The sequence below is a fragment of the Eumetopias jubatus genome, unplaced genomic scaffold, assembly GCF_037043125.1.
Source record: "Eumetopias jubatus isolate StellerSeaLion01/CBP00866 unplaced genomic scaffold, mEumJub1_p1.0 scaffold_9, whole genome shotgun sequence".
Classification (NCBI taxonomy): domain Eukaryota; kingdom Metazoa; phylum Chordata; class Mammalia; order Carnivora; family Otariidae; genus Eumetopias; species Eumetopias jubatus.
The window spans coordinates 8,298,021-8,320,513 of record NW_028274815.1 but is presented as its reverse complement, the minus strand read 5'-3'; the positions used below and the strand labels follow the sequence as shown (position 1 = coordinate 8,320,513).

The 22,493-nt window shown below is 52.6% G+C and overlaps 1 protein-coding gene across 3 annotated transcripts in view; it reads left to right on the top strand.

The window, feature by feature from the left end:
- Nucleotides 1-10,911, top strand: part of NOL10 (nucleolar protein 10) — a 91,620-nt gene extending 80,709 nt beyond the window's left edge. Inside the window, exons 21-22 of one of the 3 annotated variants that reach the window (XR_003608510.2) lie at nt 2,456-2,768; nt 10,877-10,911. Coding sequence is in view for 1 of the 3 variants with exons in the window: in XM_028099559.2 (XP_027955360.1) it covers nt 2,456-2,575 (120 nt within the window). In the remaining 2 variants the exon portion in view is untranslated. Of the gene's footprint in view, nt 1-2,455; nt 3,263-6,863; nt 8,861-10,876 lie in introns of those variants that run through there. The other 2 variants (XR_003608509.2, XM_028099559.2) reach the window with 2 other exon arrangements.
- The last annotated feature ends 11,582 nt before the right edge of the window (nt 10,912-22,493 follow it).

The window sequence follows — 22,493 nt, the reverse complement described above, 5'->3', positions numbered from 1 at the left end:
TCCAGGATTTTCATATATACTTTTTTTTTTTTTTTTAAGTAAACTCTACCCCCAACATGTGGGGTTCAAACTCCTGACCCCACTGTCAGGAGTCACATGCTCTATCGACTGAGCTAGCCAGGCAACCCTAATAGATACTTTCTAATGCGTGACTCAAATGTTAAGGGGAAAGTTTATGCTTTAGTATTACTTACAGTTGTATAGTGGCAAAACTAGGATTAGGTCCCAAATGCAGTTTTCAGGTTTCCTGTACTGCAGTTTCTCATCAGACCCTTGGCCGGGTGTGGGGCTTACACATGTCTGCATCCTCCCCCTTCTCTGGGCCAGGCTGCTGGCAACTGTGGGCGAGGAGCAGGACGGAGAAGCAGAAGGAAAGGAAACTTGAGAGATGAGCTACCTGGACCCTCAGTCATACGGGACTGGGCACGTGTTGCTGACGTTGTCTGGTGCGGCCTTTCGGAGAGAGCCTGGCGAGGGTCCCTCTCTGGGTGGGGCTTTGTCTGCGGGACAGTCACTGCTGCTTACAGGCTCCTCTGGAGGCTCCTGCCTTTGTGGGGAAGGCCTGGCAGGGCTCTGCAAAACGTGCTGCTGGAGAGGGAGAGGTACTCCCGGGAGATTGCTCTCCCAGCAAACCGTGGGGAAATGTCTGGGACTGATGTCCACCCCAAAGATGCAGAAAAGTGCCTAACCGACAAGCTCCGACACACCCTGTTTATCTTTACGTGGTACATCATTTTCTAAAATTGTTTGGACAGGAAACACTTTTGGGGATACTTTTTAACATGAAGAAGCAAAATATTAAATCACCGGTGTTTGTTGATCTTACAAGGGTCTTGATACCATAGTTTGGTGTGCTGGTATGCAGGTTTTCCAAGTATCCCATTAACAAGTGATTGTCAGGTGTCTGCTCTGGGGTGTGTGCTGCAGGGACACAGAACAAGACAGGTGTGGTCCTTGCTCCACAGTTCTCGGTCTGTTGAAAGAGGGACACACCCAGTTAGGTCATTATGGTGGTGGCAGGTGCTCCAGCAGAGGACAGGGTGCTGTGAGAGTGTCCGGGGCCCAACCCGGACAAGAGGGGCTAGGGAAGGGGGAGTGATGTGCAGCTTGGGTCTCTAAGTTGAGCGAGAGCCCTGAGGGGTCAGGCAGGGTGCCAGGCACAGGGTACCACTGAGGCAGCGCTCCTGCTTGAGCAAGGAGGAAGCCAGGCGTGTTCAAGGATCTGAACGAGAGCCTGTGTGTGTAAAACGAGTCCAACGGAGGAGCGACGTCGGATGTAGCGGAAACTCTGCGCAGCTCAGCCCTGGAGGGCCTTGTGAGCAGGCCACAGCACGTGATTACCCTTGATTCCGAGTAGAACCGTGCAAAGCTGTTGAACAGTTTTTGTTAGCAGTAAGACTGACCCTTTTTATTTCTAAAACCTGATGAGCTGTTGCGTGAGGAGTGGGCCGAAGGGGCCCAGAGCGAAGGCACTGGGGATGCACTAGGCAGGAGTGGACTGGATGGGATTTATTGGGGCTCTTGAAGGAATAGTAATAATCAGAAAAAGAACTTAAGGAATTATTCAGAGTCCCAGTTTCAGAGCTTCCTAGAGGAGGGGGACTCATCGGCTTTGTGTCTTACAGATCGCTTTCCTTCCCCACTACTCCCTCGCCTCTCACCTCTTTGATTTCAAAATATTGAATAATACCCGCTGGAGGTGAATACAGAGACCTCTCCTTCAAGAGCAAGATACAAAGGACTATTGTAGGTGCACAGGGTAGTATAGACCCGTGTAAAGCAGGCCTCATGGGTGTCTTGTAAGGCAATGCTTTTCAGCTTTTAAAACTTATGCTCCATCAGTGCTTTTCTCAGTTTACCTTTTGTGCAATTCCAGCAGCTAAGAATATTTTTTTGAGCTTTGCATTCAAGAGTTTGTACCCTTAGAACCATCAAATGTGATTTTAAAATCAGGCGGCTCTGCCCTCCATGGCGGGTTCTGCATTGACTCTCTTCTGAGAACCGCTGCTGACAGCCACGGGCCTCCTTGGGGTGGAGGCCCCCCCCCCGCCCCCCGTTCTGCCAGCGCAGGCGTCGCGGTGGGAGGCATGCCCTCGGAGCAGTCAGCCCGCGAACCTGCACGCTCGCTCCACCCGGGGGCCCGCAGGCCACTGGTCTGCTGAGCCCTTGTCCGGGGTTAACGGCAGCAAATCTTGGGCTTCTGAGGGGAGTTGGACTTTTTGGAAACAGCCAAAAATTCTTTGGAACCTGTTCTGGCGAATGATACTTAATCGTGGTGGATTATAATACACCTTTGGTACATGTAACTATTTGTGTGTGTGTTTGGGGTAGACTGCGTGCCCCAGGGCCCACGGCAGCTTTGCTCCCTTGGGTGTGATGGGGGTATTCTGATGGTTACAAAAGGGGCTGTTGGGGTTTTCTTTCTCTTTCTCTCTCATGTAATTTTCTCCTTCAGTCCGAACAACAGAAGAAGCAGCAGGAGGCTGAGAAGCTGCACCGACAAGAAAGGAAAACCCTCCGTCGTTCAGCCGGGCACCTGAAGTCCAGACACAGACGCGGCCGGCCGTTTCACTGAATCTGGAAACCGGTCCTGCGCGCGGCTCGGGAGGAGCGCCCAAACTGACCATCGCCGGAGCACGTCGAACACAGAGGGACACACGTTAACTGTTCGTGTAAATTCTTGGTACCTGGGCGAGGTAAAGGTTTGGCAGCTGTCGTCACGCCTTCTGCGGCAGACTTGGAATCGGCCCCCCTTCCCCGCACTGTCTGTAAGTTGTTGTCCCCATAAACATTGTCCATCCCCCCCAGTTTTAATCAAGTAAAGCCGGGTGTTGTTTTTAGATCTTGTGCAATGTGTGCCATGGGATGGGAGGTTATCCTGTGCTAAAAATGCAGTTCAGCCATGTTCAAGGCACCGTTTTCCTTTCAGTGCCTACTGCCCCTCACTGTTGACACCCCAGGAACCCCGTTCCTGCGTCACCTGAGGTGTCCGTGTTGGCCGTGTGTGCATTTCTACGTTGGTAGTTTGTGGCTTGTTTATGTGTGTGGGGTTTTTTAAAACAAATTTTTATAAAAAGAATATAATTTAATGGTAATAATAACCTAAAACAAAAATGGAAGCTACTGGTTTATTCTCTTAACTTTTCACAAGATTAAGTATAGATTTTCCTTTTTTTTTTTTTTTCTGTTTCTTAAAGTACAATTTGAGATAAACTGGCTGGAGAAAACATTTATAAAAATAAATACTTTCATTTGAATAGCTTCTTTGAGAAAGATCCATTCTTTGAGTTAATTTGAAAATTGAATTTGGTTTCCCTAGTTCTCAGGTATTAATGTGATTTTGGAGGTGTGTTTCTTTATGTACAACTGGAACCAGGGCTCTTTGGCCTCTAAATGATGGCCTCTAACTGGAAATGCGGTCAGCACGAAGGGAGAACGTGCTAACGGCACGAGGCTGCAGGCTGTGTACGCGGCCTCACAGACCCGCGACCCGGAGCCCCAGGTTCCGCCAGCTCTCCCTCCCCTTCTCCTCCTGGCGCAGCATCGCTCCTTAGCCCTTCAGCTCTCCCCTGCTGTCCTTGACATCTTTCCTGTCCTGTCCCCGTCCTATCTCTGTTGCTTCTGTACAGACATGTGTCCACTTCTGAGCCCTCTCGGTGCAGTCTGTTTCCAGAAAAAAAGATGTGTTTGTCTGTGGTGTATGTGTGTGATGTGATGTGTGTGATGTGATGTGTGCGTGTGTCCGGCGTGGTGCGGCTTGTGTGTATGGACACACCCCGTCACCAGAAGGAGGCTTGTTACCTGGGTGCCCCCCCAGCTTGTGGTCTGGGACAGAGGCTTCACCTGTTTCCATCCCTGGTGCCAGCTGCTCTGCTCCTTCGGGTTCCTATCCCCTACATTCCTTTGATGAGCTGCCTCTTCCCAGAGGAAGGGGCCTCAGCTTTTCTGCACTTGCTTGTCTCTGTGTCCACGCTGATGGCTTCCCTAGAGAGGAGGATTTCAGAAGTTAAGGAAGGACACTGCTGGCCGGAGTTGTTCCCCCAGGGGGGATTGTGTCCTGGGGTCAGGGCCTTTCCCACTCCTACCTGGCCTTCCCGGGCCTCTCTTTCCCTTCCCTGCCTTCTCAGGGGGCCTCCCTGTGGAGGGGGGAGCCAGTAGGCCGCGGTGCTAACTAAACCCTCCCGGCCCAGGGTTCAGTCCCAGCCCGGCTGCCCACCAGTTCTAGAGCCTTGACTGTTTGTTTAACCTCCTTGAGTGTCCGTTCCACCTATAAAATGAGCCCAAGACTTCATTTGCGTGAGAGTGAAACGAGGTACTTGGGTGGGGTGAGCATTGAGCGGGTCGTGAGGCTCAGGAGTGTTGGTAAAGCTTGTCACTCGCCTGCCGCCCTTCCCTCACCTTGGCACACACTCCTCCGAACTCAGCGGATTTTTAATACCGAGGTTTTTCTAGGGTAGAGGTACCCCTGGGCTTCTGTTCTGGGGGGGTTCCTGAAAGGGCAGGTGGAGGACCTGAGCTGCATCTGTGATGGACGTTCAGGGAAAACATAGTGAACGGAGCTGCACAGAAACCCGCTCCAGGCCCCAGGGCTCCCTTATCAGTGCCTTGTAACAGCCCCACCCCTTCAGGGCTGAGATTCTTCAAGTACCTGCTACAATCCTCGCCTTTCTTCGAAGTGCAGGCTGCTTACTCTGTAGCTTGTTTGTTTGTAATGGCTGACTTAGCAGCCCTCGGGCGTGGGTCTCCCGACCAGGAAGGTACGCACAGGTGTTTTGTGGCCCGGCCGCTGGCTGGGGGCTTGGTTTTCACAACAGGACCATCCCGGGGGCTCCTGAGTGATGGCTTCTCCCCTAATCCTGCTCCAGACCCCCCTCATTCCCTAATATCCCTAGCCTGATGCCTCAATATGTATTTTTTTAAGATTTTATTTATTTATTTGACAGAGAGAGAGAGAGAGAGAGAGCGAGAGCAGAAACACAAGCAGGGGGAGTGGGAGAGGGAGAAGCAGGCTTCCCGCGGAGCAGGGAGCCCGATACGGGGCTCGATCCCAGGACCCTGGGACCATGACCTGAGCCGAAGGCAGACGCTTAACGACTGAGCCACCCAGGCGCCCATCAATATATTAAACAACTATTTATTTATTTATTTATTTATTTATTTATTTATTTTTAAAGATTTTATTTATTTATTTGAGAGAGAGAGAATGAGAGATAGAAAGCATGAGAGGGAAGAGGGTCAGAGGGAGAAGCAGACTCCCTGCTGAGCAGGAAGCCTGATGCGGGACTCGATCCCAGGACTCCAGGATCATGACCTGAGCCGAAGGCAGTCGCTTAACCAACTGAGCCACCCAGGCGCCCTTAAACAACTATTTAAAAGAAAGTTGTTTTCAGCAGTCGCGGCGGTGAGCAGGGGAAGTGGCTGGGGTGTGCGGGGGGCACGACGGCACATCTGGGCTCCAGCTGGTTCTGCCCCTTAACCTGGTGGTGCGGCACTCCCACGACTCGTACACCTTTCTGTGTGCATGTTGTATACTCCAGTGAAAAACTCTTACTAGATGAGACTTGGTCTATCAAGGTCCCTTGTACCCATTATAACGACTTATTCACATCTAACCCCCTGAGATAACTCCTAATAGTATAAGGTGTTTTTGTTCAAATATTTTTCTGTTTTATAAACAACTATATATACATGTTTTAGTCATCCAATGGGGCTCTTTCTCAGCTTGATTTTTATAACTAATTTTCTCAAGTGTGGACATACAGAGAGAGAGATGTACTTTGTTCTTTTGTATAAACTTCCGAGTATTTTATTGGATAGTTGATCCATAAGCAAACTCTTCCCCTATTGATGGTTATGCGTAAAAATCCACGGAAAGAACCTTTTAAAAAAAGTCACACCTATAATAAGTATACCCCAACTTCCTTTTTGCTTCTTTTTTTTAAAAAAAGGTTTATTTATTTTAGAGAGAGTACGCATGAGTGAGGGGAGGGACAGAGGGAAAGGAAGAGAGAAAATACTCAGACTCCCTACTGAGTGCAGAGCCCAGTGCGGGACGTGATCCCAGGACCCTGAGATCATGACCCAAGCTGAAATCAAGAGTCGGATGCTTGACCAACTGAGCCACCCAGGCGCCCATGACCCAACTTATTTTTTAAACGGACATAGTAACTTTATGAAACACCTGTACGTAGCAAAGCAATCTAAATGTCGTTTCCATTTTTTCTCCTTTTTTTGTATATGGGATTTGAGAGAATTTCAAGTTTCTAGTTAGGATACAGTTTTAGCTTTATCCACCGTTTGTCATAAATATCTTGTAACATAATTGGACTAATCTTAATGACATTCTTTTCAGTACCATTTATGGAGTGTGTTATTTCGCCTGCAACTCTAATTATTAAAAAGTTCCTGGGACGCCTGGGGGGTGGCTCAGTGGGGTAAAGCATCTGCCTTCGGCTCAGGTCATGATCCCGGGGTCCCGGGATCGAGTCCCGTGTCAGGCTCCTTGTTCAGCGGGGGGCCTGCTTCTCCCTCTGCCTGCCGCTCCCCCTGCTCGTGCTTGCTTGCTCGCTCTCTGACAGATAAATAAAATTGTCACCACTGCACTGACCTTGCAGCTTCTAGAACACTCCGGGCGTTCTCTTAAGCCAGGGCCTTTGCAGATGCATTTCCTCTGCTTGCAGTGCGCTTCGTCGGCCAGCTGTTGGCACGTCTGTCACACTTGAGGGTACAACCACCCTGTGTAAAACAGTCATGCCCCTGCCCCCAGCACTCCCCGTGCCTTTACTTCAGTGGGTACCCGATACAGTGTGCTCATAAAAGACTTTTTTTTTTTTTTTTAAAGATTTTATTTATGTATTTAACAGAGAGAGACACAACGAGAGCAGGAACACAAGCAGGCGAGTGGGAGAGGGAGAAGCGGGCTTCCCACGGAGCAGGGAGCCCGATGTGGGACTCGATCCCAGGATCCTGGGATCATGACCTGAGCCGAAGGCAGACGCTTAACGACTGAGCCACCCAGGCGCCCATAAAAGACTTTTTATTATGGAAAATTTCAAACATACACCAAGGAAGAAAACAGCTTCACGATCTCCTGTGTACCCATCACATGCTTCAGTAATTAACAACAAATCTTGTCTTTTTCATTGTTACTCCTACCCATTGGCCCCATTACTTTGAAATATTTTGATTCCAGATATCATATTATTTTATCCATAAATACTCATACTGCCTTTTTTGTTTATTGTTTGTCCCCCACCCCACACCAGAATGCAAACTCGGTAAGAATAGGGATTTCTTTTTTGTTTTGTTTTGTTCACTGCTGTGTGTCCAGCACCATGCCTGACACATAGTCGCTATCTAATAAAGTTGTATGAAATGAATAGTTGAGTTAGATGGAACTTTGGATTCAGTACCAGAGGGGCAATTCTCCCTTGACAAGAGCTGTTTGCGGGTTGGAAGGCCTCACTGGAGTAGCCCGGGACAGAGTAGGGAAGAGTGACTCGGGAGGAGGGATGGTGGACAACACTTGGTAGTTTTTGGATATAAGGGAGCAGAGAATAGGACCTGTGAGATCCAGAGAGGGTTTGCTTTAAAATAGAAATCCCAGCATGTCTGCATGGTGCTGGAAATCACCCAGGAAAAGGAAAAAGTATTGGCGTTAGAGAGGACAATTACTGGAGTGATACCATAAGTATCAAGTGTGGTAGTTATCTGTTGCTGCTTAACAAGTTATCCCAAAGCTTAGCGGCTTGAAAGAACAGTTACCTGACAGCTTCGGTGGGTCAGGAATTCAGGAGCGGGCTAGCTGGGTGGTTCGCATGCAGGGTCTCTCATGAGGGTACAATCAAGACATCGGCCAAGGCTACCTGGGCTGGAGGTGTGAGACCTGGGCTGGAGGACCCCCTTCCTCGCTCAGACACACGGCCGCGGGCTGGAAGTTTCAGTTCGTTGCCACGTGGACCTCTCCACGGGGCTGCTGGAATATCCCCATGACGCGGCAGCTAACGTCCCCCGGAGGTATCCAAGGACGAGAGAGACCAAGATGGAAGCCACAGTGCTTCTTATCACCTTGTAGCAGAGGTCATACATCATCACCTGCCCTTTTTTTCCATTTGTTAGGATGGAGTCACCAAGCGTAGCCTGTGCTCAGCAGGAGAGGAGTTAGATGCCATCTTCCGAGTGGAAGGAGCATCGGGGAGGGTGGCCAGGTGAAATAAATACAGGACACCTGGTGAGATTTGAATTTCAGATAAACACGTGACTTATCAGAGTGTGTTCTGTATGTCGCATGGGCCATACTTACATTAAAAAATTATTTGTTACTTATTCAAAATTCAAATTTAATGGATGACCTGTATTTTCATTGGCTAGATCGGGCAACCCTAGAAGGAATTTGTAGACGTAGTTTAGAATCAGCACAGTAGCAAAGGAGGGAACGGGTGTAGTACGTGGATCGGGGTAGTGACCTTCCATAGACACAGGGTGAGATTGTAAGGAGAGAAAAGGCAGAGTACTCAGGCATGTGCAGGGAGGTAGGTGATGGGTAGGCAGATAAGGAGCGGGAAGCAGGTGGACATTCCCTTCTAATTGCTTCGGTTTCCTCCCTGAAATAAGAAGCAAGGTTATGAACCAAGGAGATCTCCCCTGCCCCACCCACTCTCCTTGTCCTGAATTTCTGTGCTTACACACCAGGCTCACTCTTTGATTCAGAGCCTTTGTTTTGCTCTTAATCTTCAGTTGTATCTCTTAATCTCTTTTGGTAGAATCTCTTAATCTCCAGTGACCTGTCTCTCCTGACCCTTTTTCTCCTTCCTACCTCTCCACCCCGCCATCATTCTTGGAGAACACCCGATTGCTCCCTCAAAGTAATAAAACACGGGACCTCGAGTTGAGAAGCGTGGGCTCTGCTTTTTCCTTTCCCCTGGTTTTATTGCCTCTCTGGGTTTCCAAAATTCTACCTCAGTGGTTTTCAAATGTTTCTTTGCCCCATGGTAGGAAATATATTTGACATTGTGACCCAGAACACATGTATATCCAAAGTGTTATCAACTGTAACCCGTAAAGCACGCTGGGATTTTCCTATTCTGTGCTACTGCAGTTCCTTCATCCCCCCCACCTCCACCCATGTAACGGGTTTACACCCATTAAGTTGACTTCACAACCCACTAATGATGGATCCAGCCCTAAGTTGAAAGTCCCTGCCTACCCTAGGAGGTGGGATTGTATTCTTGCACTCCAGGAGCATGGTGCAGAGCCCCAGTGAAATTTTGTCTCCCAGATGTGTACCTGTTGCTACAACGTGTAATTGTGATACATTGTGTAGTGAGACCTTTTGCTGGAGCTTCCATGAAATTTTTTTTTTTTTTTTTTTTTTTTACTAAATGCACAAGATGAATATTTAACTCTTTTTCAAAGCTCTATCATCAGCATCATTGAAATGCTGCAAAAGAGATTTTTTTAAAGGTTTATCTGAGAGAGAGAGAGAGCCTTGCAGATGGGGGTGGGAGGGGACTAGCAGAGGAGGAGGGAGAGGGAGAGAGAATCTCCGGCAGACTCCCTGCTGAGCGTGGAGCCAGACACAGGGCTCCCTCTCAGGACCCTGACGTCATGACCTGAGCTGAAATCAGGAGTCGGGAGGCTCAATGAACTGAGCCACCCAGGTGCCCCACAAATGCAAAGCAGATTTTATAGAAGAAAAGTTTTTGTGCTTTTATATAAGAAAATGTGAGAGTTTCTAGTTCTGAGGCAAGTTTTCAACGCATTAAAAAAGGTAGGGGTTTTACTTAATTGATTTTGGTTTGGAAATGATTTTCAAACTTCACTTTACCTGTGTAGCCATGAGACTGAAAATTGTGGAGTTGACCCTCTCATTGCTTTTGAGGGAATGTAGATGGCAGGGCTCACAGAACCATTTAACACTTTGTAACAGAGACCTGTTTCCATGTTACATATTCAGTAGGAAACTTGTCTCTCTTTTGCATTTGAGAATACCAAAAGTGATGTATTTTAGTCCTAGAAAGTCCACAGTAAATGAATGTGTTGAGTCTTGGAGTGACTGAATTCTGTTCATACTTTGAAAGAGAACAAAGCATTAGAACACAGTATGTATATGTAAATATAAATAAGTAGATACTTGATTCTTTTTATCGACATCCCTAAAAACGTTCCCATATCCAAGTTGGCATAATTTTTTTCTCCTCCTTGGGAACATACGGAATTGTCTTGTATTTGGAATTTCCTTCTATTTAGGCACGGATAATAACTTGATTTAGGATACTGCTCATCTTCTTGAGCACACATGGAAAATTCCAGTCCTAGCAATTTTTATTCTTTTTTTTCCCCTAAAGATTTTATTTACGTATTTCACAGAGACACAGCGGGAGAGGGAACACAAGCAGGGGGCGTGGGAGAGGGAGAAGCGGGCTTCCCGCCGAGCAGGGAGCCCGATGCGGGGCTCGATCCCAGGACCCCGGGACCATGACCTGAGCCGAAGGCAGACGCCTAACGACTGAGCCACCCAGGCGCCCCAATTTTTATTCTTGAAAGGCAGTTTTTATGCCCGTGTGAATTTTCCTGAATTAATTAGTGCAATACAAAAGTCTAACAGTTATGTTTGAGTGAACTATTTTGGGAATTAGGGTGCTGTCCCCTACTCAAAACATGTACCCTTCCTCATGCATGAGCACATACTGGGCGGAGAAGTTTATCGGAAGATATACCTCTGTCCCGCTCTCCTGACGGGGCTTGGGGACCCATGAGGGTGGTGGGTGCCGGAGGAGGAACTTGAAAGTCGTCGGGCCACATGCCTTCCTGTTGGGTGGGGGGGTTGGGTGGGGGGCGCTGCCTGTATCTTTCTAGTAGCCTTGGTTCCTTTCAGACCCGGACAGAATCATGAGCCCCAGACTCAAGACTCAAAGGAACCTTCAAGTTCAGCCACAGCCCCTGCCGGCTCGGAGTTCCGCCATTCCATCCCTGAGAACTCACTGTCCGCTTTGTTTCCGGGTACACACCCAGTGACAAGTCGTCTCTCGTTTCAGATGCTCCAAGTGTGAGTTCAAACCTGGGGAGTTGAAACCTTCCTCCCCACCTCCCCCTTCTCGTTCTTCTCCCACCCCTGCTGCTGCTGAGTGCCCCCCCTCCTCCTTGAGGCCCCAGGCCTCGTCTGCACCCCCTCACAGTCCGTCCTTCCTGCTGGGGCCCACCTTCCAGCCCCCACCCGAGGACCGTAGTTCTCAGGCTGGAAGCTCATCTCCCGATTTTGCCGGATCTAAGGCCAGACTTCTCTGACGCTGCCTGACTCCTTTGTCACGTTGGACACTGTCAGGCCCTTGGCCTCCTTGGTCTCTGCTGGCTCCTCAGCCTCACCACCCACCCAGGTGCGGATGTGCTCCAGGATTTCTTCTTTGAACCCTCCATTCCCCCTTCTCGATCTCAGCTCCTCTGGATCGCTGGATCCCCTGTCCTGGATGTTGCCGAGCCACCCACCAAACAGCTGCCCCTCTCGTCTGTGTGGGCCACTGGGACCTCAGGCTCAATGTGCCCCAAACCAGACTCATGGGCCCCACACCCCACCCACCGAAATACATGTTCCTCCTCCTCATCCCTCCTCTTGGGTCACAAATCAAGGTTCGTGTGGCTGTTGACTGACTACTCCGTGCCAGGGACCAAGCAGAGGGCCCTGGTCTGAAAAGCACGGCTGGCTGTGGCGAGACGGGCGGTGCCCGCCGAGCATCCTGAGGGTGAGGCGCACGACCAGGGCTGGGAGGGGGCCTGCATGCTGCTGCTGCTGTCCTGACACGGGCCGTGTCAGGACAGGCCCGTGAAGAAGTGAAGGACATCTCGGGGAGGAACATTCCAGGCAGAGATCCCGGAGAAGCCCCCGGAGGCCGGAGGGCTTATGAAACAGTTTCTGATTCTGCGGGTTTGGAACATGGCAGATGCGCTGATCTGGGCCCTGCTCTGAGAGGCACTGAGCCACAGCAGAGGCCCCCCGGGCGGCCACACACGGAGGCGCAGACCCTCGTGACTGAGGCAGGAGCAGCTTGGTGTCAGCTCAACCCCCTGCGGCCGCACCACCCCTGCAAACATCAGGCCGGTGTGCGGCCACCAAGGCCTGGCTCTGCCACGCGGCGCCAGGGGAACAGCACCCCGTGCACTCCCGCCTCCCCTCTGCCCTGCTCCCCTCCCTCCCTCGGCCCTGCGGCCTCCCCCCCCCCCCCCCCCCCCCCCCCGCCCCCAGGGCCTCCTCTCTGCACATGGATGGCCGCAGAGCACGCTGTGGGAAACTGAGCCTTTCATGAAGAAGGGCTCTCAAACCTGAGAATGGAGTCTGGCGAGTGGAGACAGCAGAAGGAAACCAGGAGGGGGCGCCGGGTCGGGCCCAGATTTGCCCGGGGCTCAGCTGCCCGTCGGTGGCCAAGTCACTGAACCCGTCTGTGCCTTGGTGTCTGTGGCTGTAAAACGGGTTTAATAGCATCTGTCCCCTAAAGACTTCAGAGGGTGTTTGTGGAGCCTAGTGAGTGAGGTCCATTAAACCCCTCAGAAGAAAGGTGTAACTAAATACAAAGCACTATTGTAATTAGCTCTCAGGCTCTTTAAACCAGGTCGCATCTTGTTTTAAGAGAGTTACCGTGACGACGGGTTTGTTTGAAAAACACATAAAAAAGGTGTGGCCATAAATCTCACAATAATAAGTAAATTTACTTTGCTGGTTTCTATTGTAATAAAGAACCGTCTAGCTCCTGATCGAGAGGGTCGCGCTGCATGGGATGGAGACACAGTCGTGGCTCCCATAACGCTGATCCTATTAGGGTTCTCCAGACAACAGAACCCACAGGAGAGAAGAGATGCGTGCAGAGATTTGCTGTGAGGGACTGGCTCACCTGGTGACGGAGGCTGACAAGTCCCACGATCCGCTGTCAGCAAGCCAGGGCCCCCGGAGAGCCGGTGTGGTTTCGTCCACATCCGAAGGCCTGAGAAACCAAAGACGCTGTAGTTGCCGTCAGAAAGCCAGCAGGCTGGAGACTCAAGAAGAGCCAGAGAAGACCCGTGTCCTCGCGGTGCCATCAGGCAGGAGTCCCTTCTTGCTCTGCCTTTCTGTTCTATCCAGGTCTTCAACTGATTGGACGAGGCCCACCCGCATCGGGGAAGGCCATCTGCTTTACTCAGTCTTCCAACTAAAATGTTAATCTCATCCAGAGACTCCCTCGCAGACATACCCAGGATGATGTTTGACCAAATGTCTGGGCATCCAGGGGCCCAGTCACGTCGACACAGCACGTTAACCAGCACAGTGGCCTTCACCATGGCCTCATTGCGTGCCAGGCATGGAATTCAGCACACGGCGAGCTCTTGGTCCAACCTTGTTCAATGGATCAATGGATCAATGGGCAAATGGGTGTGGGGAAGCTGCTGGATTCAGCCTAGTGCTTCATAGACCCTGGGCAGTATTTTGGGGCGCCGGCAAAGGTTTGGGAGAGATGTTAATAAACTATTAAAGTTTCAGATCAAAAGATGAGGCTAAAAATAGGATGGAGGGGCCAGGGCACGGACTCGGCTGAGAGCCGTGAACACCCAGCCAGTCTTCCCAGCAGAGGCTTCTTGCAGATGGGGGGGGGAGGCCTCGTTCCCCAGGTTGGGCTCCTGGCCAGCAGGGCCCGGCTGACAGACTGCTCTCATGAACGGTAGATTGTTCCAGGCCTGTGGGCTTCTCTGCACCTAGGAGAGGCTATCCCTCTCAGCAGAGGAGGGATGGAGGGTGGGTCTTTGAAGCATCATTTAAGAAATGTCTGCTGGGGAATAATTATTTCCCCTCAGGGTTTGGCCCAGCAAGCGGGGTCACTGCCTTTCATGTAGTCAAGTGCAGCCCCACATGAAGAACACGCAGCGTGTTCTCCTTTCTTCATGGAGAGTCGGAGGCCGGCTCTACGTTAGATGAAAAGACTCAGGTACGGGGGTGAAAACTGGCCAGCTCGCCCTCGGCCTGGGGAGTCTCCCGGGGCCGCATCACCCAGGGGTTCTGTCCCTACCTCCTGGCTCTGTTCTTCAGTTTTTACTGCTACTTTGTAGACTTTAGCTATTCCGTTCCCGAGGCCATCCATCCACTTTACCCTTAACCTTCAAGTGAACCACCTGCAGCCCCAGCAGGTAGGTCCCAGGAGGTTGGCCCTATCTGTTGGTTCTCAGCCGATGCATATGAAGGGGGGAGTATTGGGGGGGGGGGAACCGCGAGCCTCTGCCCACTTCTGGCTCCTGGCCGGGACCTGGTGACCGAGGTGGCATCGGCCAAAGCCAGGGATAGCTCTCGTTGTCCTAGAGCTGAGCGTGCCCTTCCAAAAACGGCCTGACTGGTCTGCCCCTTTGTGAATTTTAGCAAACAAGTGATAGAGTTCCTTCCCGTTGCTGGTAACCATAGCAACGTCCTCCACAGGGACCATGCCCCCCGCCAGGCCTCCCACCTGCACACGCTCAGGGGCAATGACCAGATCTGCCTTTTACCATAGCTGCAAACTCGGAAATGTTACTAAAATTTCCTGGATTTCTCTGTCTGTAAAATGGGCGTGATTATTTCTACCTCACAAGGCTGTGGGGGCATTTAATGAGGTAAAGTGTGCAAAGAACCCAACAGTGCCTAGAAGGTGGTAGGTTCCCGGTGGGTGTTCAACGTCACCCCCTCTCTGCCCAACATGGACCAGCTTTGCCACAGGTGTGGCCCTGCAGAGCGCCATTCTGCCCGTGGGACAGTCACCTGACTATGCGACAAGATGGCCCCCCAAGGGGGATCCTGCTCCAAATGAAGTCCCAAGCCCTGTGTCAGGGAAGTGGGCTCCACGCTTGGGCCACAGGCACCAAAACCCTGGACATAGGGTCTAGGAGTCCTGGGGTCCTCTCCCCACTGCCTGACCCCATTTGCACCACCACCGGTTCATCAATTGAAGCCAAAAATCTCCAACAGAATGTCCCTCCCTCTTCCTGATAGAACCTGCCAGATACATTCCATCTTTCCAGAGTCATCTCTTTGGATCAAGAACAGAGGAGACTTCCTGTCTGGCTCGGGCTGCCTGGTGGTCTGCCGGCGCCTTCCTTCCCTTCACTCAGGATACTACCAAGACCCCAGGTGGAAAAATCTCTTCTCATTTCCCTGCAGTTTTCTGGATGAGAATAAACCCCAAGCTTTGAGTGAATTTCGAGCCTTTCACTGCTTCCATCCGCCCCATCCTTTCTCCCTTCGGTTTCAGAATCCCAGTCTCTTGGGTTTCAAATATTTGCCTTTTTTCAAAAGCGGATCCGTGGTTTAAATCACAACACAGGACACCTGGGTGGCTCCGTCGGTTAAGCGTCTGCCTTCGGCTCGGGTCATGATTCCAGGGTCCTGGGATCGAGCCCCGCGTCGGGCTCCCTGCTCAGCGGGGAGTTTGCTTCTCCTTCTGCCCCCTACCTCGTGCTTTCTCTCTCTCAAATAAAATAAAATCTTTTAAAAAAATTTTTTAAAAATCACGACACACAATACATTGACCTGACTTATAACTCAGGAGTTTTTATGAAATATTTCCAGCATTTCTAGGCTGCAGAATCTCCGGTGGCAAAATCTCACTGTGGGGGCCCATGCGTGCTGTGTGACTGGTGCGTTTCTGTAGGATTGGCGTGTTGCGTGGCCCCCAGAAGACGTGCTCGTGCTGGGAGGGGGTCACTGGCATGACGTCTAAAGGCAGGAGCCAGCCGGGGGGCCAGGAGTGACTGGGGGTGGAGAGAGGGCAAATGGCTCAGAGGAAGGCCCAACACTGCCGCCTTCAGCTCTCAGGGGCACTCAGGCCCCGGAGACCTTGACTTTGTTCACCTGACCTCATTCCCAGCTCCCTTCATTAGGACGTGATCTCTAAAGAGGACTTTGGGGCTCCAGAAAGTTATGTCAATCATACTTGAAAATACTCTTCGATCAGATTGTTCTTCAGACTCTACAAAGAGGCCTTTCCCTGAGCGCCCATGTGGGCCCTTTGCCCTCCAGACAGTGGCTGGGGTAGGGAGGGGGATGGGAGGTGTAAGAGGTTGGAGCAGCCCCCTCCCTCCAGTTCATCCCGGAAAGGCCCGGCAGGGCAGGGCAGGGCAATGGCAGGGTGGGGTGGTCCTAAACTCCAGGCACAGGGCCCAGCGCAGGGAGGCGGCAGTGGGCTTCCTGTGAGCCCTGGGCGCCCCGAGGGGCCGGGCCTCCATCCTGGAGCAGAGGCTCCGGGCGGCTGCTTCTTCTTTTTTTTAAAATATTTTATTTATTTATTTGAGAGAGAGAGAGAGAGCGCGCGCACGAGAGGGAAGAGGGTCAGAGGGAGAAGCACACCCCCTGCTGAGCAGGGAGCCGGACCCGGGACTCGATCCCGGGACTCCAGGACCATGACCTGAGCCGAAGGCAGTCGCTTAACCCACTGAGCCACCCAGGCGCCCTCCGGGCGGCTTCTTGAGCCCAAGGATGACTTGGCCAATTTAACCCGCCTGCTTCCCTGATCACCTCACCTCCAGGGAAGGGCTGCTAATCTGACATCAGTTCTTTTCAGAAGCAGGGGCTGAGGGGCGGGGGGGAGGGGCGAAATGCTTTAGGAGGAAACTGGGGTGGTTTGCTTGTGTGTTGGATTGCATTTATACCAAAGGCTTGGAAACTCTTGCCTTTTCTGATTCCTTGTGTGGGTGAGGACAGGAAGGAGCCAGGAAACCGTGCTCTGGGCCCACCTCGTACCCTGGTCATCTTCGGTGGGCACCAGCCTCTTCCTGTGCGGGGGAGATGCTGAGGATGCAGGCCTCACCCCACAGCTGGGTCTTATTTTATTGTTTCTAATTGGAAGAGAAAGACAAGCTGATTATTATTATTATTTTTTTAAAGATTTATTTATTTGACAGAGACACAGCGAGAGAGGGAACACAAGCAGGGGGAGCGGGAGAGGAAGAAGCAGGCCTCCCGCGGAGCGGGGAGCCCGATGCGGGGCTCGATCCCAGGACTCCGGGATCACGACCCGAGCTGAAGGCAGACGCCTAACTGACTGAGCCACCCAGGCGCCCCACAAGCTGATTATTTTTAAAGACTTGATGAAACATCACAGAAATGTAACTAGGAAAGCGAAATCCAGCCCCCTCCCACCACGCTCATCCCCAGCCCTGTCTCTCCAAGAGACAACGGTGTTGTATCGCGGGACCACACCGAGTTTCCTGGTGTTTTGACATTTGCTGGGAGAGAGGCCTCCTTCCTGTCATCCCTTCATCGCCTGCGGCACTCGAGCCCTGGGGGCAAAGCGCCGCTCGGGGCACTGTGGGGGGTCCCAGTCTAACAAGGTAGGACCACAATCCACACCAGGGAGACCAGAAGCCCTGCGCGGTACAGGTATCCTAGGTGGGATCCTGGGACCCGAAAAGGATGGTGGGTAAAACCACGGTAATCTGAGCCAAGTAGGGACTTGATAGCCACGTATCCACATTGGTTTAAGAATTGTACCACATGTTCCAAACCAACCTAAGGATGGTAATGACAGTGAACACTGGGTGCTGGGTAGACGGGGACGCCCTGCACTGTAGTCTCAGTTTTTCTGTAAATCTGAGACTGTTTGAAAAAATTAAGTCTACATTTTAAGAATTTAGTCAAAAACAAGACAAGGCAAAACGGTAAGTGGCTCATCGAGGCAGAGGTAGGCCGAGGCTCTGTCTGAGCGGCCTCCCTCCTCAGGCTGGAAGCAGCCAAGTTCGCACTCCCGGACCCTGCAGGGCGGCCTCCCAGCACATGCAAAGGAGCCGAGGCTGATATTTCAGGGGAGAGCTGTGAGCGTCTCCGTCTGGACCCCTGTCCTCACCCCTCCTGGCAGGGCCCTGGTCAGGTGAGCAGCATCCTTAGTCCTGCAAATACCCCACGAGGAGGGGGACAATTCACGGATATTCGGAGGGCAGAGGCCGGGCCTCCACTGCCAGCCTCGGGGGAGGGCTCCGCAGATGCCCACCGAGCACGTGAGTCCTCCAATGAGCCGTGCGTCTGTTTCTAGATCTTGCAGGAAGGGCTGCATCAAGGCATAAAGCCAGGGAGAGAGCAGTGTCCCCGGCTGTCTTCCATTCAGTGTGCCTGGAGTCTTGAGGCCGAGGCCCAGATGCTCGTGAGCCTCCTTGATCCACATCCCATGTTACTGTTTTTCAGTGCCTGAAGGTCAGATCCAGAAAGCAGCTTCTGCGCCCCAGGGCTTCCTGCCCCGCGGGTGTCCCCACAACTGCCTTCCTGTCAAACACCTGAGCCGTGTTGCAAGCCCAGGGAATTGAACGGCAGGCCTGGAGAAGCCCCATTCCTTCTGGTTCCTTCCCCTGGACGTGTGTTTATGAAGGGCTCCGCAAACACAACTGTTTGGCAAAGGCTTGAAATAGGAAACAGAGTCCCAGCTGAGTGTCTAGGTTACATGAGAGTCTTAAAAAAAAAAAAAAATTAAAATCATTTCCTTCGAGCTTGCCAAGTTTGGAGGTCCTGTCTGGCTCCGCATATCCTGCAGATGAGTCAACTTGAATTTCCCTCCCTGTCCTCCACTCTGGCACCGTCTGCACACGAGGCCTGCCCCTGAAGGAGTGAGCGGCCCTGTGGGGCCCCAGGCCAGCCTCCCGCTCTGTCATAACATCGCCCTTCCCCGGGTCCGGGCTCTGGCCGGCGCTGGGCAAGCCTCACTCTGCTCACCAGAGCGTTTGCTGAACTGGGAATACCGTTCTTGACACAAGTAAAAGCAGCCTGTCTGTTTCGTGGGCAAGATTTCCTCTGCTATTTCTGAGCACACAGGGCAGTGGGATTCACTATGATCAGATCACGTGGCCGCGCTGCCCTCACCGCCATACTCTTCACCCCCCTCCCAGACAGAAACTGTGCCCATGAAGCACTCGCGCCCCACCCACCCCCCCATCAGCCCCTGGAAAACTCGACTCTACTCTCCATCCCTCTGACGTTGACAATTCTAGCTACCTCATATAAGGGGAACCCTACAATCTTTGTCCTTTTGTGTCTAGCTTCACTTACCATAATGTTTTCAAGGTTTACCTGGACGGTGGTAGCATGTACCCGAATTCATCTCGATGGTTGCCTGCATGTACACATTTAGCTTATCCATTCATCCCTTGATGGGCACTATTTTGGCCACTGTGGACAATGCTGCCACGAACACGGGTGTACAAGTATCTGTTTGAGTCCCTGCTTTCAGTTCCTTTGAAGTGAATTGAGGGCAGCTCCGGCACCCCTTGCCCGAGGAGAGTCTGTCCCTGCCTTGCTCTGTCCGGTGCGCTCATGCGTCAGGCTCCCCGCTCACCAACACCCCCTGCTCCCTCCCTGCAGGCTCAGCCTGATCAGCCCCTCCCCGCAACCCCTGCTCCTCCCTGCCTGCGCAGTGCCCATCAGCTCTGGGGGCAGGGATTTTGTCTGCTTGATGGATCTCTGGGTGCAGTTTCATCATCCAGGGAAGCAATGAGCATGGATATTAAATGAGAGTTATGAAAAAGGAAAGCAAAACCCACGCTGGTATTATTCCACAAGGTGTGATGCATGGGAAGGACAGGGGAGACTTACCCATCTGAGTCACACCCAGTTTATTTGTCAGATTCCTCAAAGTGTGCAAACGGCCCATTCCTCATCTAATGGGTGTTTGCCACCCACTGCCAGGCTCCAAGGACTCGTGCCTTCCTTGTCACTGCTTGGATTTGAGCTCTTCTGGGAGTGAACCCCTTAGAATCCACAGGAGCTGACAAGCGACAGGTAGTGAGTGGCACGTCAGAGGGAAGATGCAAGCCAAGCATGATGGGCCCTGCTCCCGGCCTCGAACGCAGTGCTTAACACAGCTCGAAGGTGTGATGGGGTCTCTGCGGCTTCCAGGAGTGACTGCCTGCTTGGTTGCCGTGCTCAGCCCTGCCGTGTTAGCAGGGCAGTGCCGGGCCAGCCCTGAGCCACCAGGACCCTGCTGCCCCCAAATTTCGGCCGGCTCCTGCTAACTGCCCCTCGTCTGATTGCTGGTGAGTCACGTTGCATAATGCCCCTCGGATCGACAGCATAATTTCCTATCACAGCTGCGGTGGAGCTCAGCTCCTCAGCACGGAAGAACTTTGGGGTGCGTTCTAACCGCATCTGATACCATCGGTTTGAAAAACTTTCCTGCCATCATCCCTGGTGGGCTGTTGACTACAAGAGAAAAATCTGGATTTCCAGAATACCAGTGCTCTCCACTTCCCCTCCAGTCATCTCAGGAGAGAAATCTCCGAGCACCAGCGGGCTGTGGCCACACCAGCTGCCTCTTGATGACTGGGAGCAGATGGATGTGTGGGGAAGCCCCAGGTGGGCCCGCCAGGTGCAGGCCGGGGTTCCTCAGTCGTGTTCCGCTGAACCGAGGCTCCGGCCTCCAGCCTCACATCAGAGGGGCTGGGGACTCTCAGCCTCTCACCTGAAGGCAGGAGGTGTGCACCTCCCCGAGGGGACCCACACCCGGGCTAGACTTGGGGACTCCTTCAGCACCTGCCCCCCCAAACATCCCTCCCCTCACTTACCTGCCTCTGTGTCCCTCCGGTCTCTCCATCCCTTGCTGCACAGTTGGGCAGGTTTGTGCTTCCTCCTCTAACTGGAGAACACAGACGTCCCAGCTGTCCCAGGCTCAGAAGAGAAGTTGTCACCGTGTGCCATGTGGCCGGCCTGTGGGGTGGGGGTGGGGGGACAGGGAGCTGCCACAGAGTTGGGGGGTGCAGCAAGAGACATGGGAGGCTCGTGAGCCGTCCGAGGCTCAGAGGGCAGGTGACCGGCTGGCATGAGATGGTCCTGGGACCAGGTCTTGGACGTGGGTCTCTCGCTCAACCCCACGCCCCCGGCTTGTCCCTGACATGGGCACACACTCGGGAGTGCAGATCTAGCAGGGTTCCAGCCTCCGTTCTTCCCCCCACGCTGACCTCCCTGTCCCAATCTTAGATGTGGAACAGACATGGGGGTGCTGCCCGGTCTGTGCAGACTGGTCCTTACTCCAGCTGCCTCACGTCTCCAGAGGAATTTGCTATTTAAAGGCATCCTGCGATTAATCTTTTCATAAAGAAAAGAATCAGCCCACTTTTCTGTTGAGAATATCTGAATTTTCATAGGTGGGGTTTGCTTAACGTAGGGTTGCCAGTTGAAAGAAAGAGAGGGTGGGGAGAGAGAGAGGGAGAAAAGTACAGATTGCTTAGCGAAATCTGAATTTCAGATCAACAACAAATAATTTTTTAGTTTAAGTACATCCCAACTCCTGCACGGGACCCACTGAAATGCACATGTGACTGCGGACCTGCAGGTCATCTTCCGTTATGGGGTGAGTGTGTCCCCTAAAACCCACATGTGGAAGTCCTAACCTCCCATACCTATGAGTCTGACCTTCTTTGGAAGTATGGTCCTTCAGATGATCAAGTTAAAATGAGGTCATTAGGGTGGGCCCCAATGTGCTCATAAAGAGGGGGGGGATTTGGCCCCAGACGCGTACACGGGGAGAGCGCTGTGTGGAGATGAAGCAGACGTCCCCGTGATGCTTCTACAAGCCGAGGACCACCAAGGATTGCCAGCCAACCACCAGCAGCGGGGGAGAGGCTGAGAACGGATCCGCCCTCACAGCCTCCGAAGGCACCAGCACCACCGACACCGTGACCTTGGACTTCCGGCCTCCAGGACTTGATGGTCAATGTCTGTTGTTGAAGCCTCTCAGCATGTGGGGCTGTGTTCTGGCAGCCTTCACAAACCAACATGGCTGGCAGCGCCAACCGACGCCACCATTCTTGCTCTTCCCACTCTTCCCGCCCTGGGCCCAGGGGGCTCGACGGTGACGCACGCAGATTCCCGCGGCTCTTGTGATCTGTCCCGTGGCATTCAGGGGTAGTGGAAGGAAAGATCATACATGGCTGAGTGAGGCCTGCTTTATGCTTCAGGTCAGAATAAAGGGGCCCCGGGCAAGAGGGAGCCGGAACACCGCCACGCTGGGCTGTGGGCAAGGCCGTGCGTGCCTTCAAAGGGAAGCCAGTGCCACCGAGCCTCGCATGACCCGGCGCGCCGGCCACCTTTGCGGGTGGAGGGAGCACAGTGGAAGCCCCCGGGACTGCCACAAATCCATGTTTGAGGAAGGATGCGAGCAATGCCTCTCCTTCATGGCCTGAAGAATAAAGCGGCTGTGAAATCAGTGATGCCACATTATTGCTTCCTGGTCATGCGGGCTGGGCTTCCTTCCCGTGGCCAGCACCCCCGGAGCAGCGGCTCCCGCTCTGGAAAAAGGCCGCAGACACGTGTATCCTGGACAGCTGGGTTTGGGAGTATTTCCTCTTCATTGTTTGAAGGAACACTCAGGGGGAAATATGGAAAAAGCCAGAGGGTGCACGCAGGCCGCCTGACCCGGGAGGTGTGGCCAGGCCTAGGGGAACGTGGCCTGCCTACCACAGGCATGGGCATGCCCTCCAGCTCCCGAATGCCTGGGGAATGGCATCCTACCACCTCAGGCTTTTTGTCCCGA